The 11,553-nt window shown below is 57.0% G+C and overlaps 1 protein-coding gene across 1 annotated transcript in view; it reads right to left on the reverse strand.

Annotated features, from left to right (window-relative positions):
- The window catches only part of ASB1 (ankyrin repeat and SOCS box containing 1), a 22,785-nt gene extending 21,988 nt beyond the window's left edge, over window positions 1-797 (reverse strand). The window contains exon 1 of the mRNA XM_040450479.1: window positions 176-797. Coding sequence (XP_040306413.1) covers window positions 176-419 — 244 coding nt within the window. The 5' untranslated portion in view covers window positions 420-797. The remainder of the gene's footprint in view (window positions 1-175) is intronic.
- Window positions 798-11,553: the final 10,756 nt, after the last annotated feature.

Here is an 11,553-nt window from a genome sequence, read left to right on the forward strand (position 1 = left end):
GGCCCGGCCCGCCCGTGGGGGCCGCCGCCCTCCGCCATGGGCGCTCCCGACTTCCCCCGGTCAGCAGCCCCGAACCGAGAGCGCCCCGCCGACCGGAAGCAGAGCGGCCACAGCCACTTCCGGCGCCGCGGGCAGGTGGGCCGCGTCGGGGGCGCGGCTTCCGGCGAGCGCGCACCTCCCTCGCGGGCTTCCGAGTGGGGCTCCGGCCTCCGGTCCCGACGCCTCCCGTCCCGACGCGAGGCCCAACGAGCGCCGGCAGCGGGGCGCTGGCTGTCCGGGGGCGCGGCCCGTCGGGGGTGCGCGCCGTTGGGCCCGGCGGTGCGGCGGTTTCTGCAAGAAAGTGGAGCGGTCTGGAAAAACAAGCTCACCTGGGGGCGGAGCCTAGCGCTCTCCCGCGAGCGCTGGTTGGGCGGCCCCATCCCCGCCCCCGGTAGGGGGCGTGGCCTTGTGCTCGCGGGTGTCTGCGAGACCACGGGCGGGTCGGGAGGCTGGTGGGAATCGGGTTTGTGCGGGGCTGACGGCGCGCTCCCGGGAGTGCGGGTTAAAGAAGGCCTGCGTGGGCAGCAGCGGCCCGCTCCGGAGCAGCCCCGGGAGAACGTGGATGCGAAGGTGCCGGACTTCCAGCTCGGTTCCCCGCGGCCGGTTCTGTTGGCCGGGCGCCACTACGGGGTGCATGTATCAATGTGCTACTAGCAGAAGGCACCCCAGAATGCTTTTCTATGAGGGCGGGGCTCTCGTCTATTAAATTGTAGCATTTATTGACTGCCTGACACAAAGCATTTATTGAATAAATTAGTGAACAAAGGAATAACTTCTGCGCTCTCGCTTCTTGCAACGTTGTCAGTACAGTCAATGTGTGTATTGAGCGTGGTTCTGGAGCTCGGATTCCCTTGGCCGCAGACCTGGCAGGCCCGCGGGGGTGTTTGGTGGGGGAAGAGGGCTTCCTGCAATGCTGTTTGGACTTGATAACAGCAGACAGCACCCCTGGCAGAGGGTTGGGGGTGACGCCCTTGGTGCTGCACCGCCGGGAACCAGGGGTGTGCCCAGCCCACTGGGTCCGGAATCACAGAAACAACCCAAGTGTCCATCAGCGCTGGAATAGATAGAGTGTGGTCTGGTCATACAATGGAATGATATGCATGTTAGGAAGGACATTCTACGACATGGATGAACCTTGAGGACCTCATGCTAAGTGAAATAAGCCATTCACAAAAGGACAAATGCTGTGTGATTCCACTTGTGTGAGGTCCCTGGAGGAGTCCAATTCTTTAGAGAAGGCACACAGCACAGTGGAGCCAGCGGCTGGGGGCGGGGAGAATGGGGATTTGTTTAAAGGGCACAGTTTGAGTCTGTGAAGATGATAAAGTTCTGGAGATTGACCACGGATCAATCACACAACAGTGTGAATGCACATAACACTGTTGAACTGTACGCTTTAAAAAAGTTAAATACGTGTGCCTGGGTGGCTCAGTTGGTTAAGCGTCTGACTCTTGATTTGGGCTCAGATCGTGATCTCACGGTTCATAAGTTCAAGCCCCGAATAGGGGGCTCCATGCTGACAATGCGGAGACTGCTTGGGATTCTCTCTTCCTCCCTAGCTCTCTGCCCCTCCCCCGCTCACATGTGCATGCTTGCTCTCTCTTTCCCTCACAGGATAAACTTGGGGGGGGGGACATTTAAAATCATAAAGTCTATGATATATAAGTTACCACAATTTTTTTTTAATGTTTATTTATTTTTGAGAGAGACAGAAACAGAATTGAAGTGTGTGAGGGGCAGAGAGAGAGGGAGACGCAGAATCTGAAGCAGGCTCCAGGCTCCGAGCTGTCAGCACAGAGCCCGACGCGGGGCTCAAACCCACGAGCCGTGAGATCATGACCTGAGCCGAAGTCGGAAGCTCCACCGACTGAGTCCCCCCAGGCACCCCTAAATGTTACCATCATTTAAAAAAAAAAAAAAAAAAGGAAGGCTGGCCCCACTTACCCCCACCCCAGAGGTCCTGATGCAGATGGTCTGAAGTATGGCCTGGGCCTTCACGATTTTTGAGGCTCAGGTGATTCTAATGTGCAGCCCTGTCCCAACCACCTTCAGCAGTGCTGCCTTCCCGGTCTCCAGGCATCAGTGCCTTTGTATCTAGGGGTTAAGTGGCCAGAGCAGAGCGTCACTCTGTGCCTAGGCCTGGCTTTGATGTTGCCCTCGGAATCCTGTCTCTTCGTGAGAAAGATCTGAGGCCCCACTCCATTCATGGCCTCCCACCCCTCCTCCTAAGCGCCCACCAGGCGAGGACGGTACGGTCAATGCCAGCAGGCGCTGGAAGAGGCACGAACCCTCCCGTTTTTCAGGAGCCTGAGGTTAAGGGGCCTGGTGCCATTCCCAAAGCACACGGTGGCTGAGACGGCGCTCGGCATCCCCGGGGCCGCTCTCCTCAGGCCTCACCTCTCTCCAAGGCCCACTTCCTCCAGGTCTTTTAAGCCCCGAACACCCACCAACAAGAGGATGATCAGTGAATTCTGCAGATGGGAGTAATTCAGCACGCGTAATCTATAACCAACAGAGTTTGCCAGTGCCAGCCCAAGCGTGGGCTCGCGGGGTATGCCAGCCCATGGACACGGGGCCGGTACCACCCCAGGCACAGTGGGGGCTGTGTCTGCCCCCCTCCGAGTCCCAGCAGCACCCTCACATTCTCCCACACCCACTGCTTCCTCCCACCCTAAAATCACCCACGGCCTCCTGTTGCCATCTGACAGCTCAGGCCACCCCCACAGCAGCCCACCCATCTATGTCCCCAGAACAAAATGCCCACTGTCCCCAGGATGAGCCCTCCTTGAAGTCTAGCCCAGTCTTCCTGGAGGACAGCTTGGCATAATCCTTGATCAGAAATTCCTCTTCTAGGCATTTATTCTAGGGAAGTAACCAGATGTGTGAGAGATTTAGCTATGGTGCTACTCATCAGGCATCATCTTTATAGCAAAAATGTCCAACGATAGCTTTCTGGCTCAGGAGGTCTGGGCTGGGGCCCCTCGTCCCCGCTCCTGTCCCTTCCCCTCCTCCCAAAACACTGCTAGTGCTCCCAGTGGCTAGAAGCCCGAGCCCCACAGCTGCATGTGGTGAGGACCCTGGCCCCGGGCTCGGTGGTACTGGCAGCTCGATCCCCACCGCCCAGCTCCGGGAACAGGCAGTAAATCACCAAACGACAGGGTGGGAGAGGGCAGCTTTCCTGGTTCTGGGGACCCGTTGGGCCTGCATTTGGGGCATCTCCTCCCAGGAGCCTCAGGCCAGGCCCCCCTTCTCCACACTGCATCCCGGGTTGGGGACCCACCCTCCTTCTCTGCCCAGGCTGGGAGGGAAGCAGGGGTCAAAGCAAGTCAGAGGCAGTGTCCCAGCAGGCCTCCAGCCAGGCTGGGGCAGGGAAAGGCAGTGGAGAAGGGTGGGGAGTGGTCAGTGTGGCCGACAATGCCTCTTCACACACCCACTCTCCCGGGCAGGAGATGGCCGAGGACAGCGTGGAGCCCCGGGCTGACCTGCTGAAGTGTGTGTCCCCACAGGTGGCAGCGAGACCACGTGTCCCCCATCTTCTCCTTTCACCACCTGCCTAAGCACCTGCCGTGCTCCCGTCACAGGGAGGGGGAGGGAGATTCTGGGGCTTGGCGAGGAAATCTCAGCCCCAGGCCTCCAGACGCAGGAAAGCCTGTGCCTGAGTCTGCAGGGGGTAGGGACTCACGGCAGAGCCCACAGACTCAGGGACGACCCGCCCAGTCCTAGGGGACCAACCCTCCCGCTGCGCCCCCGACCGAGGGGGTTCCCGAACGCAGGACTCCCGGTTTTAAAACCAGAGTGAGTTGGGCCCCTCCCCCAGCCCTGGAATTGCTGTCTGTCGCCCCGCCCTGAACTGCCTCCCCCGCTCGCCACCAGGTCCATTTTCCCTGCAGAGAAAGTAGCTGAGATTCCGGCTCTGTCATGTGGGCTGACAATTCCTATGATTCCTATGACATCCTGGGAACTCCCACGTGTTCCTTCGCTGGACACGCGGGGCCCTTCACCCCAGCCTCCTCCCTCGGGCAGCTCCCAGGACACATCCAGAAGCCAGTGTCTGCACCACCCGGACCCTGCCGGCCCCCCACAAAGCAGCCCAGGGCGACGTGTTTCTCCGGCTCCCCGGATGCCTCCCTGCCCCCACCCGAGCCTCTCGGGGGCGCCTGGGCTCCCCGCCAGCCCCCACGCACACATCCGCCTCGTTTAACCCTTCCCACCTGGACTCAGAGCCGTGTTATCTCTGCTGGCGGCCACGGAGCTTCCTCGAAAGCTGCCTCTGGTCCGACAAATATTTTGATTCTCTCACGGGAGCTGCCCAGCACTTGTTATTGAACGAACGGATAAAGTCATTCATCGACCAGAGCTAACAAGCGTCCTCGTCCAGGCGCTCTGCGCGGTCCCGCGTGCAGGGGTGAGCGGCCCCGGCCCCGGCCCACGGCACCTGTGGCCCAATGTGGCGGGGTGCGCGGTGGCCCCCCCCAGAAGCAGAAGCCCACCTCCCAACCTCTGAAACCGGACAGCGCGACTTTGTTCGGAGAAAGGGTTTTGCAGATGAAATCCGGGCAATGATCTCAGGGCCCTGGACTCAGTCTAGGCCCTAAGCCCAATGACAAGTGTCTTGATAGGAGAAGGGCAGAGGGAGATTGGAGACTCAGACACACAGGGAGAAGCCACATGAGAAGGAGGCAGAGATTGGAGGATGTGGCCACAAGCTAAGGAAGCCGGGGGCCATCAGGAGCCGGAAGAGACCGGAAGGACCTGCCCCTGGAAGCCCCAGGAGGAATGGGGCTCGATTTCAGACCCCTGGCCTCCAAACTGTGCGAGAATACATTTCTGCGTTTTTAAGCCACTGAGTGTGTGGTGACTTATGGGGGTGGCCGCAAGCAATGAATACCCCCAGTAAATGGAGCCAGAATCATAAATCACAGGCTGAGCGAGGGCTGGGAGGGACAGAGCAGGGCTGGGGCGCAGGGAGGCTTCTGCAGGAGGCAGAGAAGGGCGGAAAGTTAACCACGAAGAGAAGTCCGGGGAACGGGCAGTTGGGCAGTGGGGCTTACTGACCGGGCCTCCCCTGGTGTCACAGGGAAGGCTTCGGGGTACGGGGATCGGATCAGGTTTGACAAGGGGCACACCGGCTGCCGTGTGCAGAGGGACGAGGAGGAGACGCATGCAGGACTCCAAGGAGACCCGGGGTGACCCCACGCCACCCACACCAGCCCAGCCGGAGCCCAGAGGACAGAAAACACCTGTGTCCCGTGGGCTGGGCAGCGTGGGGCGCTGGAAGGTTGCGTTCATTCCTGCGAGAGGCCCGGTGGCCAACAGACGCAGACCAGGCCCACTGAAGCTGCTTTTGGTCCAAAGGAGTCTTCAGTTTGGCTTGGGGACACAAGGTGGCCTAGAAAGGCTGGCTGCACTGGACTCAGAAGCTTCTCTGACTCTTGCTGTGTTTCTCTCTTGCAGCCTGCTCGGGTACGGGTCTCTGTATTTATCTCTGCCTGGCTCTTTCCCTTGTGCCCCTTCTCCCTCTCCTCATCCGTTACCAGTTAAGCGAGAACTTAGCGGCTTCCAAGGACAGCGATCCTGGGTCATCTCCCAGGGTGTCCGTGGGCCAAGCACTTGGATGGGGGCACAGCAGGAAAGGCTTTCCTCTGCCTCACGATGTCCGAGGCCTCAGCTGGGAGTTCAAAGGCTGGGGCTGGGGGCGTCTGAGGGGCGCCGGCTCCCGGGCTGGTGCCATCAGAGCACGACATGTGGCCTCCCTGTGGGCTTGGGCTCCTCACAATATGAGGGCTGGATTCCCAGGGGAGTGTCCAGAGAGAGGGAGAGACCTTGCCCACCTCTCGATAAGGAATGTCAATGTCGTTTCCAAAGCAAGGACGACAGTGGGGGAGGGACGTATATCGCTGCCGCTATTTTAGATAATTCAGTCGCTCTCTCCGCCTTTCCGTCCATCTCTCCCCATCACTCTGTCTCTCCATCTCTGCCTCTGTTTCCCTGAACCTCGGTCTTGCTCTGCCCCGATGTCTCACTGTCCCTGACTCTCTCCCTCTAGCACCCTGTGCGTCTCACCCTCCCTCTCTCAGCTTGCCAGCCTCTCCTCTACCCCTCTCCGCAGATGGGTTTCCTTGGTCCTCTCTGAGCTTCAGCCCCTCCCCCTGTGACTGGTCGTTGGTCTCAGAGACAGAAACTCCAGCCTGACCCTTCGCGACCATCAGCTCAGGCATTCACCTCCACCATGGGTCTCTCGGTTCACATTCTGCAGACAGAGCCCTGGACAGCCAGTGGGCCAGGGTCAGGGTCCTCTGGCCCCAGAGCCCCTGCTCTAAGCCTGTATCGACCAGCAGAGTCTGGCCACTTGGATGATTACGAGTTTCTGCCCCGGTCTTTGGGAAGGCGGTTCAGTTCCCCTCATTCACACAGCCCGTGGGTGACTTGTCAGGACTCCCCATTGCTAATGAGGGTCTCAACTCAAACCAGTAGGGACAGAAGCATCTATCCCATTGTAGCAGGCACTGTTCATGCCCGCAGCCACCATTCTGCAAAGAGGCAAGAGACAAAGAAATACGTGGAAGTTATACCCCTTGCCGGAGGCAGGATTCCCACCCCGAGCCTCCCACGGTTTGGTTCCTGCCGATGCCTGAAATCACATTCCACCTGCGTCCCCCCTTCCCTGTCCCCTGCCACTGCCTGCTCCACTCCCCCTGGGAGCCCATGCTTAATCTCCGGAACACACTTTAGGGTCTGCCCTGGGAAGCCCTCTGTATCAGTCAGGGTTCTCCAGAGACACAGAACCAATAGGATGTGTGTGTGTGTGTGTGTATGTGTGTATGTGCATTTATACGTGTCTATTATTACGCACACACACACACACACACACACACAAAGAGGTTTATTTTAAGGAACTGGCTCATGTGATTGTGAAGGCTGGCAAGTCTGAAATCCAGGCCAGCAGGCTGAAAACTCAGACAAGAGCTGATGTTGTAGTCTTGAGTCCAAAATCCATAGGGCAGCCTGGCAGCCTGGAAACCCAGAGTCTGTATGCTGCAGTCTTGAGGCAGAACTGCTTTTTTTTCAGAGAAACCTATTTTTGCCATTAAGGCCTTCAACTGATTAGATGAGGCCCACCCGGATTATTAAGGGTAATGTTAATTTAAAGACAGCTGATTGTGGATGTTAATTCCATTTGCAAAATACCTTCACCGCACATCTGGACTGCTGTTTGACCAAACAACTGGGCACCACGACCTAGCCAAGCTGACAAAACTGAACACCCACTAAGACGTCTATAGAACAGGGGTGTCCAAGGTGGGATGGTCTTCAGGCACAGCTGGATCCTGGAACCCAAAGTCTGGCCCCAAGTGTCATCAATCTTTAGAGTTGTTTTGCTCTGGGTGCAGCCTCCACTGTGACAGTTTCCTCTGCGTGGCGTCACCATCGACCTTCAAACACCTCGTTCAGCAACTGCGAGAAAACAGCCTCTCAGCCCTCATGCTCCCTCCATGCCAGGGAATACTCTGAGTGCCGTCCTGTGGCCCCGTGCCCACCACAGGGGCCAGTGCCAGGCCCAGAGCTGGGTCCCCGCCCCAGGGCCCGGGAGGTCCCCCAAAAGAAGTAGATAAAGGGGCAGAGCAAGAGGGCCACGGAAGACAACGCAGCCACATAGCCCCTTTCTGCCACGTCACGCAAAAGCACGTTGCTTCGGTAACTTTCTTTCAGAAATTTTTTGATTTTGATTTTCAGAAACTTTTCTGATGTTTGAAGACGAGACGGCGATATACTTTTCTCAAAGGTCACAGCCAGAAAGTACCTGCCATTCAACCTTCAGTTGCCTCTATCCGGTTGACCCAGCGCCACCCGCGCCCTGTCCCCTGCAGCTGTGGACACACTGCGGTCAGCACCGAGGGCACGTGCTGGCTGCTTCTGAATGCATAAAGTAACCCAAGAATGCCCTGGGCTACAATTAATAAAGATCATTGTTCCTAGACGTGAACAAAGCCAGCCTTTATTTCTTTATTTGGTGGCCCATTTGGTGAAGCACTTAGGAAGCGCCCAGGCCAACATACACATATAGTGGTTTTAATTACATCCTGTGAATTTATTTTTCCAGAGAGAAATATTTCTTGGGGAAATGTCCATAAAAGCGACGTCAGCAGACGTGTGATTGTGTGTGTGTGTTTCCTATAGGAAGTCTGTTTAGTTTAAGTACCAGCTTGAGCACAACTCCTTGCAGAGGCAGGGGGCTGGCGAAGGCCGCCCGCAGCCCCAGAGGTGGGGATGCCATGACCTGGGGCCTCAGGCTGAGCTGGGCGTGTGGCCCCTGCCACCGGAGGAAGGCAGGCTGGCCGAGGGCGGACGGTTTCCATAGACTCACTGTCCAGGCAAGCCTCAAGGCTGCTCGCACAGCTTTGTGCACACAGGTCCGCTGGCTGCTTCACGTGTTCCTTCAGGAGACTTCTGAGCGATCGATCAGTTTTAGAAAGAAGGAGAAGGATCCCGGATGGAAGTCTGAGATGCACGACAGAATGACGAGCAGATATTGGTAAATAGGTGAATACATTCTGAGAGAGTTGGCTGCCCAGATAAGCAACAATAAAACAATTCGCAAACTAAAAGAAAACAGGCAAAATCGAAACACAGGGCTGGGGCGGCGCCTGGGCGGCTCAGACCGTCAAGCCTCCAACTCTTGGTTTGGGCTCAGGTCATGATCCCAGGGTGGTGGGATCAGGCCCCGAGTTGGGCTCTGTGCCGACAGCTCAGAGCCTGGAGCCTGATTGGGATTCTGTGTCTCCTTCTCTCTCTCCGCCCCTCCACTGCTCATGCTCTGTCTCTCTCTCTCTCTCTCTCTCTCAAAAATTAATAAACGTTAAAAAAAATTTTTTAGGGGCGCCTGGGTGGTTCAGTCGGTTGAGCATCAGACTTCCGCTCAGGTTATGATCTCGCAGTTCGTGAGTTCGAGCCCCATGTCGCGCTCTGGTGCTGACGGCTCAGAGCCTGGAGCCTGCTTCGGATTCTGTGTCCCCCTTTCTCTCTGCCCCACCCTTGCTTGTGCTCTCTCTCTCTGTCTTTCAAAAATGAATAAACATTTAAATAAATAAATAAATAAATAAATAAATAAAATGAAAAAAATTTAATTAAAAGAAACTTAAAACACGAGGTACTACATCATATTAGCCAGGGGTATCCTCGTATTGTTGGAAGGAAGCTAAAGATACGGATTAATCTTAGACTTTGTAAACTCGAAGGAGTTTAAAGTAGCTAAAGTAACTATTAAAATAACGACCATAGTTTGAAAGCATAACTTTCCAACTAGGAAAATGGGGTAATAAAAATAAAAAATAGGACAAAAATGGGTGAGACCATCAACGGGCTTGACAGAATGGGCCTGGATGGTATCACACGGTGCCCAAGATCCTTTTCAAAATTACGCGGAACAGGGGCGCCTGGGTGGCGCAGTCGGTTAAGCGTCCGACTTCAGCCAGGTCACGATCTCACGGTCCGGGAGTTCGAGCCCCGCATCGGGCTCTGGGCTGGTGGCTCAGAGCCTGGAGCCTGTTTCCGATTCTGTGTCTCCCTCTCTCTCTCTGCCCCTCCCCCGTTCATGCTCTGTCTCTCTCTATCCCAAAAATAAATAAACGTTGAAAAAAAAAATTAAAAAAAAAAAATTACGCGGAACACAAAAATAAGTGTGGGCAGGGATGTGGGGGGATGGGAACCCTGGGCGCTGCTGGTGGGGATATACAACGGTGCCCCTGCTATGGGAAACAGACCGGGATTCCTCAAACAATCAGAGAATCCTCACGTGATCCCCGCAACCCCAGTTCCGCATATCCATCGAAAAGAACAGGAAACGAGGACGCGAACAGGGATCTGGACAGCCACGTTCACGATCTGGACATGACTCACAATAGCCAAGCACTGAGAGCAACCTGTGTGTCCATCAGCGGACGAACAGATAAACAACATGTGGTCTCTCCATGGAGTGAGATGTCAGCCTTGAAGTGAAAGGCTGCCGAGGCTACAACCTGGATGAAACGCAGCCGTCGTGCCTGGTGGGACGAGCCAGTCGCAGAAAGACAGCGCTGTGCGGGTCCACTTCCGTGAGGTCCCCAGAGCTGTCACACCCACAGGGTCGGAGCAGAAGGGTGGGCGCTAGGGGCTGGGGGGGAGGGGGGGTGTGGGGGGCAGGGTGTCCTGGGGACAGAGTTTCAGTTTGGGGAAGGCGAGAAAGTTCCGGAGACAGAGGGCGGTGATGACCGAGCTCCCCTGTGAAAACGGTTTGTAAAGATGGGAAAACGGACCCACGCCAGCGGCCAGCATGTGAATGGGGGTTCACGTAGGAAGGCGGGGCCGTGAGCCATGTTTGTTTCCCTCTTGGCGCTGGTTTCTGGCCGAACAGATACTCGGCGAGCAGAAAGCTCGAACAACAAAGGTCTTTGAGCCAGAAGCAGCAGCAGCTGTGGGGGCAAAGGACCGGGAACCGCCACCCACCTACCTCTTGAGCCGCTCAGTGCTGCTGCTGCTGGCCTGACGCCTGCCCCACACAGGATCCGCAGAGGCAGCGGTGATCAGGGAAGGACACGGGGGACCCCGCCCCTCCCCTGCTTCCCAGGCCAGGACCCTGGCTGGGGCAGCCGATCTTCCCTGGGGTGGAGGAGGCAAGTTCTGCCCCATCTGCAATGCCCCCCACCCCCACCCCCTGTGTTCCAGCTCTTCTCTGGTTCTGGAACCCCCCTGCCACATGCCAGACCCCTAGGAGCGCCTCAGCAGCCTGGAGCCACTAAACTGACGGGGAGGAGGCCACACCCAAAGCGCCCAAATGCGCCTGTTCCAGAAAACAGAGGCTGGAGGAGCTAGAACCTCAGGAGGCCGTTTTGTCTGCTGCAGGGCAGGTACGGTTGTTTGTAAAGCGATCAGCTCACCTTCCTTGCGCTCCTCCCGCGGCAACCCCCCCCCAGACCCAGCGGACCCGCCTTTACAGGGGCCTGGGGACTCGGGAGGAATGCCACCTGATGAACCACTTCTGGAAGGAGATGGTCTTGGAAGGGAGGATCACCCCAGGCACCTAGAGGGGGTTTGCAGGGGCTGCCCTCCGGTGGGCGGAGCCGGCAGGGGGGAGGCCCTGAGCCACAAGGAGACCCTCCTGCCCCCCAATCCCAGCCAGAGGACCAAACCCGAGACTGTCTCCTCCCCTGGCCGGGGCGGGGCAGGGGGAGGTGAATTATAAATATTAACAGGGATATAATACATCTATTCTCATAGAAGATGTTGTTGATTTTGGCTGAACTCCTGTGTGCGTTGTGGCCGCAACTCACAAGTGTGGCTCTGACACGTGCGTCATTATTGGGGTCACTCTGTCACTTTGCCCGTTGCCATAGTGTCACTACTCCCAGCCTGGCTGAAGGGAATGAAAGGAAACAGCAGCTGGGAAGAGACGAACAGTCCAGATAAAAAATAACCTCAGGGGCACAGGAAGACAATTAAGTGATGAATTCTCCCTGCTGACTACTTCTGTTTTTACTA

The sequence above is a fragment of the Herpailurus yagouaroundi genome, unplaced genomic scaffold (genome assembly GCF_014898765.1).
Source record: "Herpailurus yagouaroundi ecotype Mexico unplaced genomic scaffold, PumYag 202, whole genome shotgun sequence".
Taxonomy (NCBI): Eukaryota; Metazoa; Chordata; class Mammalia; order Carnivora; family Felidae; genus Herpailurus; species Herpailurus yagouaroundi.